Here is a 17,683-nt window from a genome sequence, read left to right on the forward strand (position 1 = left end):
GACAGTATTTTTAACCTTACTCAGGTTCAGGAATCAGATGGCTTGGAAGGTTGCCCAGGCTGGTGACCTTCACCTCCACGACCTGTGACTGCCAGGAAGGGAAGAGTCAGAACTGAGGCATAAAGCTGGGCCAGCCTGGGCCTTCAGTATTGTCTGGGAGCCAGAAACATTTAGTAAATGAAATAAAGGAAAGGCCTTTGCACAAACTGCCCAAGTCATCCCTACTCCCGCCAAGTCTAACGTGCAAGCGACTCGGGGCTGATTCTATTCCTGATCTCCCAGGCTGTGAGGACAGTTTAGAGACTGGGACATGAACTAGTTAGACTCAAGGGCCCAGGGGACCTGAATGGGGGCAGAAACAAAGGCTCACCTGCCCTGCCCGCACGGGGCCCAAGAGGGCATTCAAAATGTGAACTTTAATAACAAACAGCAGATCAAAATGGGGGTTCTCCAGGAACAAGAATGATGGAGCTGGTGCTGGAGACCCCAAGGGTCCCCACTTCCTCCCCTCTGAGGCCTGGAGGCAGGGAAGCAGTAGACCCTATTGAGGAGGGGCAGTGCCTGGCTCCATGTAAGTCCATCTGTTTGGGGCCCTAAGACCCCAGATGCAGCAGTATGTGGAGCAGGGTGGCACCCTGCTGGGCCCGGAAGGTCCTGCCAGGGTATGTGGCCCAGCCTGGGCAGGCAAGCAGGCCAAGGGCTGCGGGGTCAGATGCGGAAGCTTTCCTCCCGGCCATCGATGTGACGGAGCCGTAGGTAGACATCCGTGCCAATGCCCTGCAGGGATTGCAGCCGAAGGGAACCACCGAGGTACTCCGCGTAGGCCCGTGATGTGGGCAGCCCGAAGCCAAAACTGGGGATGGGCAGGGGGACAGGACACGGACTTCAGAGGCTTGCGTCTCCCGGGGGCCCCCCCACCCTTCCATTCTGGCCAGGTGGAGCCTCACCCGTGCATGAGTCCCGACTGGCTGCCACTGTGCATGTCCAGGTGGCCGAAGAGAGGACTGATCCGGGGGTCCTGGGTGCTGGCCTCAGCTGTAGTGAAGTGGTAGTCCATAACTCGATCCAGGTCTTTGTGAGCGATTCCCCCGCCCCGGTCTGAAATCCTGGCAGGATGACGATGATAGGGGTTTGGATCAGCTTTGGTGGAGGCTTACTACCTCCCAAGCAGACAGTGCTAAGTCGGGCTTCCGGTCCCTTCCACCCGAACGTGTAATGTGGCCACCTGGGCTCTTGGACCTTGTGTTTTGTCAGCTATGTTTCTCCATCCTCACCGCTGCCACTGACTGCTTGTACCCTCTCACAGGACTTGACATTTATTCTCAGCCCAGAACCATAGACTGTTTATTTCTGACTTTCCCTACTCTGGGCCACTCAGTTTCTGACAAGGACAGACTCCTGGGGCCTGTGTAGGTGGCCCCAGATCCACTCCAGCTTACGGCAATCTCAGGAACAGAGAATATCCTGTCCAGCCAGAAACTAAATCTCAGAGTCGAGCAGGTACTGGCTTGAAATCATTCAGCAAATCAGAAACAGTGCCCGGAACCCCCATCCATCCCACCCCAACCCCCACCCAGGGCAAACCTGATGACGAGATCGATATCGTTGTTGGCAATGGTGATGACCACATCCGGGACATTGTAGGGAGTGTCCAGGTGACTCTCCATTGTGGCTCTATGCAGGGGGAAAAAGACGAGTAGGTGGTGGTGCCCCAGCCTCTCCCTGGTTCTGTCTGCCCCCTTCCAGTATATCCAGCAGCCTACCTCATGGCATTCTTGAGCAGCTCGGGCAGGATGTAGTCCAGTGGCATCGGGATGAAGGGGAAACGGGCAGCCACATGTCCATTGATGCGGACTCGGGGGGCGTTGCCGTACTTGTGCTCACACAGACGTCTGCGGACAGGAACAAGGGTTCAGACCTCAACCAGTGGTTCTCAGCTGTAGCTGCTTCTGTCCCCACCCTCCCAGGGAAATTTCACAATCTCTAGCGATGTTCTGGCTTGTCACACTGGGGAGTATTATCAGCATTAAGTGAGTAGAAGCCGGGGATCCTTCTGAATATCCTGACTAGCACAGGCCAGCCCCTCACAAAAAAGAATTATCTGGCCCAAAACGTTAACAGTGCCACAGTTGAAAACCCCTGCCCTGGACCACACCCTGGGCAAGGGCTCAGACCCAAACCTTCCCTGCCCGAAGATGTCCACCCCCTTAGCCGTTCTAGCCTCACCTGGCAAAGTCCACCCACTTTTCAATAATCTTCTTTGGTGAGAGGCGAGTGCAGATGATGCCAACAAAGTCAGGCTGACAGGAGAAAGAAGGTTAGGACCAGGGATCGCCTCCACCCACATCTTGGCCACCAAAAGCTTGCAAACTCTAGACTACAGAATCAGCCCCAAGGCCCTCCCCCAGCCCTCAGCCTGGGTCCCCAGGCCAAGGAGGCTCCTGGCTCAGTCCCTTTGCCTTGCTTGACATTCCCAAGTAGGCCTCAGGTCCCCCTGCCCCACCTTGTCCTCATGTAGCGCCAGATGATGTGTGGCCAACATGCGGATCCCAAGCCTTGAAGTCAACGTCTTGTCTAAGAAGTATCGGACAAGCTTCTCATCCTGTAAAGAGTGGGGCCTCAGAAACCCTGTGCCCTTCCCAGGCCCCCCAACAGGCCTGGGCCCCCACTGCACTGCCCCTGACCTCAATGTGTTTCCGGCTCTCACGCAGGCCCTCAGCTAAGTGGGTCACCACGTCCTTGTGGTCGTCCAAGAGCTGTCGCACCAGCTGGCAGTACTGGGCATCGTCCGCTTGATCCTTGATCTGCAGGCCACAGAGTCATGAGCATGGATGGTCCAGCCATGACCTCTCAGCCCCTCACCCTGCCCTGGGCCAGGCCTCACCGGAGGGAAGTCTGTCAGCTTCTGGAAGGCACGGATGTACAGCTCATGCTGCAAGGAAGAGGTGTGGGAATTCACAAAGATGCTCTGGGCACCAGGTAGAGAACAGCCACCCATGCCTACCTATGGGGATTGCCATCCACCCCAATTCATTTGGTTCAAACCCCATCATGGCTTTTCAAGCCTCCGTGAAGGCTTGGGTCCAAGCCCTCTATGGCCCTGAAACCTTTTGGCAGGTAAGTCTACCACTCTGATTCCGTGGGCACACTGATCTCAGGTTCTCTCTACTAGGGAAACCTTACGCCCCCTTGAGGCCACCTTACCACCTGCAGGATGGTGGGGTTGCAGCCAATGATGAAAGGAAGGCTGCGGAAGCTCTTGACGCGGTGAGCGATCCTCACTGGCAGCTCCTGCTGCAAGTACCGGGCACTTTTCTAGAAGAAAGAGAGGAGGGAAGTTAGGGCCAAGGCCTGAGTAGCTGGGTCAGAGCTCCAGGATCAAGAGAAAAATCAGGGGCAGGAATCTTACCAGAAGGTGGCTGCCATCCTGAGAGCGGCCTGCATAGAGCATCATGGTCGGAGTGAGACGGACTGATGGCTGGAGGGGCAGAGGGCCCTTGAGCGCTGGATTTCCGGCACCCTGCCCCCATCATATTAGCTCCACCCCTTCCCTGGACACCCACTCCAGCTCTAGGCCCAGGCCTCACCGCCCTAGCTGCACACCTTCTCCGCAGCCACGTCAATGGCCGACTGGTTGTAAAAGGAGGTGACAGTCTTGGAGCGCTCTCGTGCCATCTCCACGTGGTGGGTATCGGTGGCTGATGTAGAGCGCGCCCGGAGCGAGAGTGCGGGCCCCAAGAGAGGCCGAAGTGGTGTCCCGCCCCGGGGTCCGCTCCCCAGCACCGAAACCAGTATCATCGTGCTGCTCTTTTGTCGGACTAGGCGGCCAATAGGGCTGAGGACAGGATAGGCGGGGGCGACCCCAAGACGGGGCAAGAAGGGTGTGGGTGGGCAGGGATTCTTCTCTGACTTCAGCGGGGAGAGCCGGTCGAGGATGCTGACAAGCTCAGCCTCCAGGGAACAGCTCCCATCTATAAAGGCGGGGAAAGGGGAGGTTGTAAGGATCTGAATCCAGACGCACTCGCTCTCCACGTAAGCAATGGTATAATCAGGTTTGGACAATCTCTGCCCATCCCTTCAACCACCTCCCCAAACACGCACAGGCCAAGCCTGGATAACCTTGCTTTCCGGAGCTACTATTCTTAAATATGAGGCTCTATCTGGTAGTCTGGAGGGGAGAGGATCCTTAGACCCGTCCAGCCCGAAAACCTGTTCGCAGTCCCTCTGATCCCAAGCATCCTTGTTCAGGGGGCGGGGCTAACCCCTAATTCGGCGCCTTCAGTCCCCGACCGCAGTCTGGCCCTGCGTACGTGCGGCACACAGCATTGTGCACCCGAGGGTCGGCTGCGTGGAAACAGCGGCTCGGGAGTCCCCGTCTGGATCCCTCCCTCCGCAGGCTCACTTGGTTCGGCCTGGATCGCCTCCATACGGTAGATGCCAGCCTCCCATCCCCCCCAGTCCACGCGCGCTCCTGCGATCCAGCGGAACGGCGGAGGCGGCGGGCGCGCGCTGCGAAGTCTTCGCGGGCAGGGCCTGCGCGGGTCGCTCCACTTACCGCGGAGCCAGGGCCAGAGCCAGGGCCGGGGTCCGAGAGCAACGGCCCAACAGTCGACGCGCCGGGCTAGCCCAGCCGCCTGCGCCCTCTGCCGCCGTGACGTCGCGTGGGCTATGGGCGCTCGGTGCCTCCTGGGAGTTGTAGTTTGGTGAGGAGGACTCGCACCCCGGCGTCCGCCCATCGCGGCTGTGTCCCTGCTCCAGCACCCCCAAATAAATACCACAGCTCTCTTCACAGGGCTCCCGGAGTTATCTGGTCTCTCTGGGCCTCTGTCTTCTGCTCTACAAAAATGGACTCTGTGGGAAAGAAATGGGAGACGGCGAGAAGACCCTTCGATGCAAAGTGAACAGACCAAACCCTACCTGGATTCCTCCCCTGAGGTCCCGTCCTCTCCTTTTAACTCTTGACTCATTTGCGGTAACCAGACCGTCTGATTGAAACCCCAGCTCAGCTATTTCCTATCTGGGCAAGTTAATTAAACTACTCAATACTTCAATTCCTGTATTGGTAAAATGAGGTTGTATCAATCTTGGGGTTCCTTGGTTACATGAATTTATATACGTAAAATGCCTAGAATAGTGCCAGGTGTGGAAATAACACTGTATTAGGTATTATTATTATCCTTTAATTAATTAGTTAACTTATTGGCTGCATTGGGTCTTCATTGCTGCGCACAGGCTTTCTCTAATTGTGGCCAGCAGGGGCTACTCCTTGTTGCGGTGAGGGAGCTTCTCGTTGTGTTGGCTTCTCTTGTTGCCAGCACAGGCTCTAGGCACGCAAGCTTCAGTAGTTGTGGAACGCAGGCTCAATAGTTGTGGCTCGTGGGTTCTAGAGCACAGGCTCAGTAATTGTGGTGCACGGGCTTAGTTGCTCCATGGCATGTGGGATCTTCTCAGACCAGGGCTCGAACCTGTGTCCCCTACATTGGCAGGTGGATTCTTAACCACTATGTCACCAGGGAAGTCCAGGTATTATTATTATTAATATTAGTAACATTACTAATTAATGCCAGCAACGAACACTGATTAGGTGACTTTTCTGTGTCAGGAGAGGAAATTGGGTGTTGAATTAAATAAATAGACCCTTCCCTGCCCTGAGGGGGAAGACAGACAATTTCCACGTCATCAGTTGTGTCAAGGGCCACAGGAGGCTATGGGAGCATCAAATAGGGTCTGGGAAATCAGTATAGGTGCAGCACGAGTAGAACTTGGCCAGGTCTGGGAGCTGGAGTGGGAAGGGCATGTCAGGACAGGAAGGAGCCTGGAGTGGGAGAAGAGGGGCTGAATGAGGTGACCAGAGCCATATCTTGAAGGATGAGTCTGCATTTGTCCTGAGATAGTAAGAAGTCACTGAAGGGTTTTAACTGGATAGATCTGCTCCTTAGAACCCTCTGGTGATAGTGATTGGGATCAGTGAGACCAGTGAAAAGACAGTTTTTCCAAGCAGGAGATGATGGGAGAGGGACTTTTCAGTGTGTGTTTGTGTGTACTTGCACCGACAGGATTTTTCTTCACCATGGTTATGTATGTTCTAAATATTTTTAAATTTTAATGTAAAGGGTAAGTGAAGCAGGCGATCTATTTGAAGGTTTTTTGTTTTGTTTTCGTTTTTGAAAAAGTTTTTTTCTTTTTTGGCCACACCCCTCAGCTTGCCAGATCTTTAGTTTTGCCCTAAGCAGTGAAAGCGCAGAGTCCTAACCACTGGGAAGCCAGCCAGTTCCCTGAAGCTGTCTTTAAACTTCCGCAGAGGTGGGACCCTTCACCACCAGCTGGCCTGCCTGAGGAATTGTGGGGAAGTCTGCACAGATCATGAGGAAGGGGCTCCCCGAGTCTCTGGAGTCCCTCTTCGCCCCTCATCCCCATACCATTCCCACCCTTTCTCTTCCCGCATCCTGGCAATACCCTGGAGTGAAGCAGGGAGGCCACTCAGCTCCTGAGGCAGCTGGAGGCAAGCAGGGCTTGAGCCCCCAAAAGAAGGAAGAGGGGAGGGTGCTCCCGGAGGGGAGGCCGGCGTGCGCAGAGAAGCAAAGGAGTGCTTGAAGCAACCCAGAGCTTGGCGCTCAAGTGGCCGAGGCATGATTGCCACAGAGGCTGCAGGCTTCCGGAAAGGGCCTCACCCTATTTGACCCTGCGCGCTGGATCAGCGCCCGGCCCGGACTCACTGCTGCCTCCCGGCGGTGGGAGTTGGACATGCACCCCCACGAATCACTGCACCATTGGTCAGGCCCTCTTCTAAGAGATTTACATATGTTCATTTCATCTTCATAACAAACTTCTGAGGTAGATACTGTGATTATACTCATTTTAGATGAGGGCACAGAGACCCAGAAAGGTTAAACGACTCGTCCCCCTCTTTCCTTTCTGTCCTCACCTCTCCATACTCCTGACTCCAGCCATACTGGCCCACCTGTTTCTCCCTAAACATACCAGGCACATTCCACCTCTCATTAGCTGTTCCCTCTGCCTAGAACACCCTTTCCCCAGATTTCCACATAGCTTATTCCCTCACCTCTTCTAAGCTTTTGCCCAAATGTCAGTTGAATGAAGCCCAACCTGATCATCCTATTTAAAATTACAGGGACTTCCCTGGTGGTGCAGTGGTTAAGAATCCGTCTGCCAATGCAGCGGACACGGGTTCAAGCCCTGGTCCTGGAAGATCCCACACGCACCAGAGCAACCACTGAAGCCCATGCACCTAGAGGCTGTGCTCTGCAACAAGAGAAGCCACCACAATGAGAAGCCTGTGCACCACAACGAAGAGCAGCCCCTGCTCTCTGAAACTACAGAAAGACTGTGCACAGCAACAAAGACCCAACGCAGCCAATAAATAAATTAATTAATTAAAATAAATAAAATTGCAATCACCCCCATTCCTCTCACACTGCTTTACTCATTTATTTATTTAGTTGTATTGTGTGGCTTTAGGGACCTTAGTTCACCAACCAGGGATTGAAACTTGGTCCCTGGCACTGAAATCACCAAGTCCTAACCACTGGACCACCAGGTAATTCCCTCTGCTTTACTCTTCATTTTATCCATAGGTTTTATCACCAGCAACATACTATATACTTTATGTATTTATCATATTAATTGCTCATTTTTTTCTTAAACTGTAAGACCAGAGTATGAATATTTGTCTGCTATACTGATTTATCCTGTGCCCCTAACACAATCCCTGGCACATAACAGGTGCTCGATAAACATTTGTTAAATAAATGGTCGAAACATTGGGCTTTCTTCTCTGAGCTATTGAAAGGCACAGTGAGGAGAAGAATCAAGATGGCGGAGTAGGAGGACGTGCGCTCACTCCCTCTTGCAAAAGCACCGGAATTACAACTAACTGCTGAACAACCATCGACAGAAAGACACTGGAACTCACCAAAACAAACCACCCCACATCCAGAGACAAAGGAGAAGCTGCAATGAGACGGTAGCAGGGGCGCAATCGTGTTAAAATCAAATCCCATAAAGGCTGGATGGGTGACTCACAAGCTGGAGAAGAATTATACCACAGAAGTCCTGAGGGTTCTGAACCCCATGTCAGGCTTCCTAACCTGGGGATCCAGCAACAGGAGGAGGAATCCCCAGAGAATCAGACTTTGAAAGCCAGTGGGATTTGATTGCAGGAACTCCACAGGACTGGGGGAAACGGAGACTCCACTCTTGGAGGGCACACAAAAAATTGTGCTTACCAGGACCCAGAGGGAAGGAGCAGTAACCCCATAGGAGACTAAACCAGAACTACCTGCTGGTGTTGGTGGTTTGCCTGCAGAGGTGGGGGGCAGCTGTGGCTCACCAAGGAGACAGGGGCACTGGCAGCAGGGGTTCTGAGAAGTGCTCATTGGTGTGAGCCCTTCCAGAGTCCTCCATTAGCTCCACCAAAGAGCCTATAAGCTCCAGTGCTGGGTTGCCTCAGGCCAAACGACCACCAGGGTGGGAACACAGCCCCACCCATTGGCAGACAAGCAGATTAAAGTGTCACTGAGCTCCGCCCACCAAATCGGAGTAAAGTTTTACTGAGCTCTGCCCACCCAGCCCAACCCACCATCAGTCCCTCCCATCAGGAAGCACCCATGAGCCTGCTAGACAGCTTCCTCCACAAGAGGGCAGGCAGCAATCAAGCAGTATCAGCAGTATTTCATCTTGTGGAACTGAAAACCACAGCCACAGAAAGACACAGAAAATGAAAAGGCAAAAGACTCTGTACCAGATGAAGGGACAAGATAAAACACCAGAAAAACAACTAAATCAAGAGGAGATAGGCACTCTTACAGAAAAAGAATTCAGAATAATGATGGTGTAGATGATCCAGGACTTTGAAAAAAGATTGGATGCAAAGATTGAAAAGTTGCAAGAAAAGTTTACCAAAGACCTAGAAGAATTAAAGAACAAACAAACAGAGATATGCAACACAATAACTGAAATGAAAAATACACTAGAAGGAACCAATAGCAGATTAACTGAGGCAGAAGGGCAAATAAGTGACCTGGAAGACAGAATGGTGGTAATCACTGATGCAGAAAAGAATAAAGAAAAAAGAATGAAAAGAACTGAAGACAGTCTAAGAGACCTCTGGGACAATGTTAAACTCATCAACATTCACATTATAGGGGTCCCAGAAGGAGAAGAGAGAGAGAAAGGACCGGAGAAAATACTGGAAGAGATTCTAGTTGAAAACTTCCCTAACATGGGAAAGGAAATAGCCACCCAAGTGCAGGAAGCGCAGAGAGTCCCAGGCAGGATAAATCCAAGGAGAAACACGCCAAGACGTAGAGTAGTCAAATTGACAAAAATTAAAGACAGAGAAAAGTTATTAAAAGCAACAAGGGAAAAACGACAAATAACATACAAGGGAACTCCCATCAGGTTAACAGCTGATTTCTCAGCAGAAACTCTGCAAGCCAGAAGGGAGTGGCATGATATATTTAAAGTGATGACAGGGAAGAACCTACAACTAAGAATACTCTACCCAGCAAGGATCTCATTCAGATTCAGTGGAGAAATCAAAAGCTTTACAGACAAGCAACAGCTAAGAGAATTCAGCACCACCAAACCAGCCCTACAACAAATGCTAAAGGAACTTCTCTAAGCAGGAAACACAAGAGAAGAAAAGGACCTACAGAAACAAACACAAAACAATTAAGAAAATGGTAATAGGAACATACATATCGATAATTACCTTGAATGTAAATGGACTAAATGCCCCAACCAAAAGACACAGACTGGCTGAATGGATACAAAAACAAGACCCATATATATGCTGTCTACAAGAGACCCACTTCAGACCTAGGGACACATACAGACTGAAAGTGAGGGGATGGAAAAAGATATTCCATGCAAATGGAAGTCAAAAGAAAGCTGGAGTAGCGATACTCATATCAGATAAAATAGCCTTTAAAATAAAAAATGTTACAAGAGACAAGAAAGGACACTACATAAAGATCGAGGGATCAATCCAAGAAGAAGAGATAACAATTATAAATATATATGCACCCAATATAGGAGCACCTCAATACATAAGGCAAATGCTAACAACTATTAAAGAGGAAATTGAGAGTAACACAATCATAGTGGGGGGCTTTAACACCCCACTTATACCAATGGACAGATCATCTACACAGAAAATTCATAAGGAAACACAAGCTTTAAATGACACAATAAATCAGCTTGATTTAATAGATATCTATAGGACATTACATCCCAAAACAGCAGATTACACATTCTTCTCAAGTGCACATGGGACATTCTCCAGCATAGATCACATTTTGGGTCATAAATCAAGCCTTGGTAAATTCAAGAAAATTGAAATCGTATCAAGCATCTTTTCTGACCACAACGCTATGAGATTAGAAATCAATTACAGGAAAAAAACTGTAAAACACACAAACACATGGAAGCTAAACAATATGCTACTAAATAACCAAGAGATCACTGAAGAAATCAAAGAGGAAATCAAAAAATACCTAGAGACAAATGACAATGAAAACACAACGATCCAAAACCTACGTGATGCAGCAAAGGCAGTTCTAAGAGGGACGTTTATAGCGATACAATCCTACCTCAAGAAACAAGAAAAATCCCAAATAAACAATCTAAACTTACACATAAAGAAACTAGAGAAAGAAAAGCAAACAAAACCCAAGGTTAGTAGATGGGGAGAAATCATAAAGATCAGAGCAGAGATAAATGAAATAGAGACAAAGAAAACAATAGCAAAAATCAATAAAACTAAAAGCTGGTTCTTTGAGAAGATAAATAAAATTGATAAACCTCTAGCAAGACTCATCAAGAAAAAGAGGGAGAGGACTCAAATCAATAAAGTTAGAAAGGAAACAGGAGAAGTTACAACAGACACTGCAGAAATAAAAAGCCCCATAAGAGACTACTACAAGCAACTATATGCCAATAAAATGGACAACCTGGATGAAATGGACAGATTCTTAGAAAGGTATAACCTTCCAAGACTGAATCAGGAAGACATAGAAAATATGAACAGACCAATCACAAGTAATGAAATTGAAACTGTGATTAAAAATCTCCCAACAAACAAAAGTCCAGGACCAGAAGGATTCACAGGTGAATTTTATCAAGCATTTAGAGAAGAGCTAACACCCATCCTTCTCAAACTCTTCCAAAAAATTGCAGAGGAAGGAACACTCCCAAACTCATTCTATGAGGCCACCATCACCCTGATACCAAAACCAGACAAAGATACTAACAAAAAAGAAAACTAGACGACTATCACTGATGAATTTAGATGCAAAAATCCTCAGCAAAATACTAGCCAACAGAATCCAACAACACATTAAAAGGATCATACACCATGATCAAGTGGGGTTTATCCCTGGAATGCAAGGATTCTTCAATATACGCAAATCAATCAATGTGATACACCATATTAACAAAGTGAAGGATAAAAACCACATGATCATCTCAATAGATGCAGAAAAAGCTTTTGACAAAATTCAACACCCATTTATGATAAAAACTCTCCAGAAGGTGGGCATAGAGGGAATCTACCTCAACATAATAAAGGCCATATATGACAAACCCACAGCAAACATCTTTCTCAAAGGTGAACAACTGCAATCATTCCCCCTAAGATCAGGAACAAGACAAGGATGTCCACTCTCACCACTACTATTCAACATAGTTTGGAAGTCCTTGCCACAGCAATCAGAGAAGGAAAAGAAATAAAAGGAATCCAAATTGGAAAAGAAGAATTCAAACTGTCACTGTTCGCAGATGACATGATACTATACATAGAAAATCCTAAAGATGCCACCAGAAAACTACTTGAGCTAATCAATGAATTTGGTAAAGTTGCAGGATACAAAATTAACACACAGAAATCTCTTGCATTTCCATACACTAACAATGAAAGATCAGAAAGGGAAATGAAGGAAACAATCCCATTCACCATTGCAACAAAAAGAATAAAATACCTAGGAATAAACCTAACTAAGGAGGTAAAAGACCTGTACTCAGAAAACTATAAGACACTAATGAAAGAAATCAAAGATGACACAAACAGATGGAGGGACATACCATGTTCTTGGATTGGAAGAATCAACATTGTGAAAATTACTATATTACCGAAAGCAATTTACAGATTCAATGCAATCCCAGTCAAATTGCCAATGGCATTTTTCACAGAACTAGAACAAGACATTTTACGATTTGTATGGAAACACAAAAGACCCCGAATAGCCAAAGCAATCTTGAGAAGGAAAGACAGAGTTGGTGGAATAAGGCTTCCTGACTTCAGGCTATACTACAAGGCTACAGTGATCAAGACAGTATGGTACTGGCACAAAAACAGAAATATAGATCAATGGAACAGGATAGAAAGCCCAGAGATAAACTACGGTCAACTAATCTATGACAAAGGAGGCAAGGATATACAATGGAGAAAAGGCAGCCTCTTCAATAAGTGGTGCTGGGAAAACTGGACAGCTACATGTAAAAGAATGAAATTAGAACACTCTTTAACACCATACACAAAAATACACTCAAAATGGATTAAAGACCTAAATGTAAGGCCAGACACTATAAAACTCCTAGAGGAAAACATAGGAAGAACACTCTTCGACGTAAATAACAGCAAGATCTTTTCTGATCCACCCCCTAGAATAATGGAAATAAAAACAAAAATAAATAAGTGGGACATAATGAAACGTCAAAGCTTCTGCACAGCAAAGGAAAGTATAAGCAAGACGAAAAGACAACCCTCAGAATGGGAGAAAATATTTGCCAACGAATCAACAGACAAAGGATTAATCTCCAAAATATATAAACAGTTTATCCAGCTCAATATCAAAAAAACAAACAACCCAATCCACAAATGGGCAGAAGACCTAAATAGGCATTTCTCCAAAGAAGACATACGGATGGCCAAGAGGCACATGAAAAGCTACTCAACATCACTAATTCTTAGAGAAATGCAAATCAAAACTACAATGAGGTATCACCTCACACCGGTTAGAATGGGCATCATCAGAAAATCTACAAACAGTAAATGCTGGAGAGGGTGTGGAGAAAAGGGAACGCTCTTGCACTGTTGGTGGGAATGTAAATTGATACAGCCACTATGGAGAACAGTATGGAGATTCCTTGCAAAACTAAAAATAGAACTACCGTATGACCCAGCAATCCCATTGCTGGGCATATACCCAGAGAACACCATCATTCAAAAAGACAAATGCACTCCAATGTTTATTGCAGCTCTATTTACTATAGCCAGCACATGCAAGCAACCTAAATGTCCATCAACAGATGAATGGATAAAGAAGATGTGGTACATACATACAATGGAATATTACTCAGCTGTAAAAAGCAATGAAACTGGGACATGTTTAGAGACATGGATGGACCTAGAGACTGTCATACAGAGTGAAGTGAGTCAGAAAGAGAAAAACAAATACTGTATATTAGCACATATATGTGGACTATAGAAAAACGGTACAAGTCAACCGATTTGCAAGGCAGAAATGAGACACAGATGTAGAGAACAAACATATGGACACCAAGTGGGGAAAGCGAGGAGGGCTGGGGGGGGAATGAATTGGGAGATTGGGATACCAAATTGTACACTCTAAATATATGCAGTTTATTGTAAAAAATTAAAAAATTAAAAATTTTAAAAAAGGCACAGTGACAAAACTGCAGCTTTTTAAAATTTTTATTTTATTTTTTTAAATTTATTTATTTTATTTTTTAAATTAATTTATTTCAGTTTTTTATTTATTGGCTGCATTGTGTCTTCGTTGCTGCGTGCAGGCTTTCTGTAGTTGCAGAGAGTTGGGGCTGCCCTTCATTGCAATGCATGGGCTTCTTATTGCGATGGCTTCTCTTGTTGCCGAGTATGGGCTTTTGGCGCGTGGGCTTCAGTAGTTGCGGCGCATGGGCACAGTAGTTGTGGCTCGCGGGTTCAGTTGCTCCACAGCATGTCGGATCTTCCCAGACCAGGGCTCGAACCCATGTCCCCTACATTGGCAGGTGGATTCCTAACCACTGTGCCACCAGGGAAGCCCTACATGTTTATTTTTTAAAGGATCACTTTGATTGCTATACGGAGAATGTATCTTGGGGTGAGGGACAAATATATCTGAGGGACCAGTGAGGAGGCTACTGCATTTATCTAGGTGGGAGGTGATGGTGGTTTGAGCCAAGGTAGTGGTCTACATAGATGACAGAGAGTGAGAGGGTAGTCCAGGAGGTGTGGCTTGGCTGGATTGGGAGGGCCATGGTTAAAATGGGAAACCCCAGAGAAGGGCCAGGTTTGGGGAAGGTAAGGAGCTCAGTTTGGAGTTCATTGCATTGATTGGCCTGTGAGACATCATATGGTGACGTCCAAGAAGAGTTTATACTATGGGGTGTGGAGCCCAGTAGAGAGATCTGGGCTCAGGTAAGAGTTCAGAAGCTGTGACCTGTAGGCAGTAAGAGAAAACATGGGTGGAAATAGCATTGCCTCATGTGGCAGTTTGTATTTCCCAAAGATGCCCCACCAACATGCCCACATGAACGTCTTAGAATAGGACGTTGACACTTCTCTTATCAAGAGGCGAAGTTCCGTGTTCCTTCCCATTAGAACTAAGCAAACTTGTGATTACAGTGGACGGGATACTATGTGATGACTTATGAAGCTAGATCATAAAAGATAATGCAGCTTCCACTTGGCTCCCTGGAGAACTTTTACTGGAGTCCTGAGTTGCCATGTAAACAGTCTGACTGCCCTATATTCGTTGTCCATTGTTGTGTGAAAATATAGCAGCTCAAAACAATAAACATTTATTATCTCACGCAGTTTCTTTGGGTCAGGAATCTGGGAGCAGCCAGGTGGCTCTGGTTCAAGGCTGCTTATGAGGTGGCAGTCAAGATGTTGCCCGATGGTCCAGTGGTTAGGACTCTGTGCTTTCACTGTCGAGGGCCCGGGTTCAATCCCTGGTTGGGGAACTAAGGTCCCGCAAGCTGCGCAGTGCGCCAAAAAAGAAAAAAAAAAAAGATGTTGCCCGAAACTACAGTCACGCGAAGTCTTAACTGATGCTAGAGGATCCACCTCCAGGGTGGCTCTCTCGCATGTCTGGCAAGTTAGTGCTGGTTGTCAACAGGAAGCCTCAGTTTCTCACTAAGTGGACCTCTCCCTAGGGTCACTTGAGTGTCCTCATAACATGGCAACTGGCTTCACCCAGATGTAGTGATCTAAGAGGAAGCAAGATGGAAGCCACAATATCCTAATGACTTAGCCTCCAAAGTCACAAACCATCATTTCTGTATTATCCTATTGTGTCAGGTCAGCCCTATTTCATGTGGGAAGAAACTACACAATGTTAAGAATCCCAGGAGGTGGAAATCATTGAAGACAACTTTGGAAACTGGCTATTGTAGCCTGGAGTCTGACATGCTGTGAGGAAGTCCCAACTAGCCCCTACAGAGAGGCTCCATGGATTCACGGATAGCTGCTGAGACTGCAAGAAGAGAGACAGAGACCAGGTAACCAGCCTCCCATTGTTCCAGCATTAGCCAGCATCTGACTGCAGTTATCTGAGCCAGAACTACCCAGCCCAAATTCTCCTATCGAATTCTTAACCCCTAAAAACTATGAGAGAAAATAAAATGATTGTTTTTCTCTCTATTTTTAAAATTTATTTATTTATTTATTTATTTATTTATTTATTTATTTATTTATTGGCTGTGTTGGGTGTTCATTGTTGTGTGCGGGCTTTCTCTAGTTGTGGCGAGCCACAGCTACTCTTTTTTGTGGTGCTTGGGCTTCTCAGTGCGGTGGCTTCTCTTATTGCAGAGCACGGGGTCTAGGTGCATTGGGCTTCAGTAGTTGCAGTGCATGGGCTCAGTAGTTGTGACACATGGACTTAGTTGCTCTGCAGCATATGGGATCTTCCCAGAGCTCTGGAGTGCAGGCTCAGTAGTTGTGACACATGGACTTAGTTGCTCTGCAGCATATGGGATCTTCCCAGACCAGGGCTTGAACCCATGTCCCCTGCATTGGCAGGCTGATTCTTAACCACTGAGCCACCAGGGAAGTCCTGATTGTTTTTCTCTTAAATCATTTTTTTTGTGGTGACTTGTTGAACAGCAATAAATCCTCAGTGATTCCCACCTCCCGGTATTTATATCACTCTGTAGTCTCTTCGCACATTGAACAGGGCTGACCTGACAGAATAGGATAAGTGACAATATGTGACTTTCAAGGCTAAGTCATAAAGATACTGTGGTTTCTACCTTCCTCCCTCTTAGATCACTCATGGCAGGGGGTGGGGGTTGGGTGGGGTGGGTGTGTATGTCAGCCATGGATAATAAGAACACTCCAGAAAACTGTGGAAAGAGATGAGAAACTGGCCTAAGTTCTAGTCCTCTGAATTAGTTTCCTATTGCTGCTGTAACAAATTACCACAAACTTAGTGGCTTAAAACAACATGAATTTATTCTTATAGTTCTGTAGTTCAGAAGTCTGGCATGGGTCTCATTGTGCTAAAATCAAGATGTCAGAGGTTCCTTTCTGGAGAATTCCCTGATGGTCCATTGGTTAGGACTCTGCACTTCCACTGCAGGGGGCATGGGTTCCATCTTTGGTCAGGGAACTTAGATCCCGCAAGCCACATGGTGTGGGCCAAAAAAAAAAAAAAAAAAATTCCTCTCTGGAGGCTTTAGGGGAGAATCCATTTCTTTAACATTTCCTGCTACTACAGGCCACCCACATTCCCTAGCTCATGACCCCCTTCCTCCATGTTAAAAGCCAGCAACATTGCATCTCTTTGTGCTTTTCTTCTGCAGTCACACCTCCCTCTGACTTTCTTCTTCTGCTGCCCCTTTTCACTTTTAAGGAGCCTTGTGATTACATTTGGACCCATAGGATAATCTGTTTTAAAATCAGCAGATTTGTAGCCTTAATTCCATCTGCAACCTTAATTCCCATTTGTCATGTAAACTAACATGTTCACAGGTCCCAGGAATTAGGACACCGACATCTTTGGGAGCCATTATTCCACTGACCACATTGTCTGAAAGAAAAGGAGTGGACCTGAGAAGAAGCAGGCAGAGAGAGAGGAGGGCCATCAGGAGAGTGAAATATCACAGAAGCCAGAGGAAGACAGAGTTCCAGGAAGGAGTGCCCAACAGTGATTAATATTGTTGGGAGGTCAAGCATGATAAGAACTGAAAAATATCTATTGAATTTAGCATCATGGTGACACCAGCTATTAGTTGTCAGGGGAGGTTGGGGGCAGGAGCTAGTTTATGGTGTGCTGGATAGCAAGGAAGAAGTGAGGAAATCAAGACTGTGAGTGTAAAATCTTCCCCAAAAAACCTGATTGTAAAGAGATACTTGTTGCAGCTTCTAAAATGGGGGGAAAAGAAAAAAGAAAAAAAAGAAAATAAAAAAATAAAATGGGGGGATGTTTCAACGCAAATGGGAAGGAAGGGGAGGTACAAGTGAGATAGGTCATCAACAGCTGCTATGTCTGTGAAGGGGAGAGCTCAGCTAGACCACAAAAGGCTTGGAAAGGAGGGACTTTTGCGCTGATCTGGGCTCAAGTTTCGCCAGGTGGCGCCACGATAGAGCAGAGATTAGGATACTGTCAAGGGTATGGCGGAGGTGATGGAGCTGGGA

At 47.2% G+C, this 17,683-nt stretch overlaps 1 protein-coding gene across 2 annotated transcripts; it reads right to left on the reverse strand.

Annotated features, from left to right (window-relative positions):
* Positions 1 to 397: 397 nt before the first annotated feature.
* Positions 398 to 4,654, reverse strand: BCKDK (branched chain keto acid dehydrogenase kinase). 2 transcript variants are annotated; one of them, XM_057747680.1, is made up of 12 exons: positions 4,556 to 4,654; positions 3,604 to 3,971; positions 3,410 to 3,478; positions 3,205 to 3,315; positions 2,885 to 2,932; positions 2,685 to 2,804; positions 2,504 to 2,602; positions 2,227 to 2,300; positions 1,764 to 1,892; positions 1,585 to 1,674; positions 948 to 1,106; positions 398 to 853 (listed from the first exon to the last, which is right to left on the reverse strand). In XM_057747680.1, the coding sequence occupies exons 2-12, from the start codon at positions 3,796 to 3,798 to the stop codon at positions 709 to 711; spliced, it is 1,239 nt and encodes a 412-aa protein (XP_057603663.1). In that variant the 5' UTR covers positions 3,799 to 3,971; positions 4,556 to 4,654; the 3' UTR covers positions 398 to 708. The 2 variants fall into 2 exon arrangements, with proteins under 2 accessions (XP_057603663.1, XP_057603662.1); XM_057747679.1 differs by lacking the exon at positions 4,556 to 4,654 and adding an exon at positions 4,403 to 4,472.
* Between the last annotated feature and the right edge of the window lie 13,029 nt (positions 4,655 to 17,683).

The sequence above is a fragment of the Hippopotamus amphibius genome, chromosome 9 (assembly GCF_030028045.1).
Source record: "Hippopotamus amphibius kiboko isolate mHipAmp2 chromosome 9, mHipAmp2.hap2, whole genome shotgun sequence".
In the NCBI taxonomy this organism is placed as follows: Eukaryota; Metazoa; Chordata; class Mammalia; order Artiodactyla; family Hippopotamidae; genus Hippopotamus; species Hippopotamus amphibius.

Excerpts from the sequence above, each read along its gene's own strand:
- BCKDK (XM_057747679.1), bottom strand. The coding sequence starts at position 4,427 with ATGGAGGCGATCCAGGCCGAACCAA. Across the intron at positions 2,603-2,684 it reads AGAGCCGGAAACACATTGAG|GATGAGAAGCTTGTCCGATA; the intron begins GTCAGGGGCAGT and ends CACTCTTTACAG. Across the intron at positions 1,893-2,226 it reads AAGTGGGTGGACTTTGCCAG|ACGTCTGTGTGAGCACAAGT; the intron begins GTGAGGCTAGAA and ends TCCTGTCCGCAG.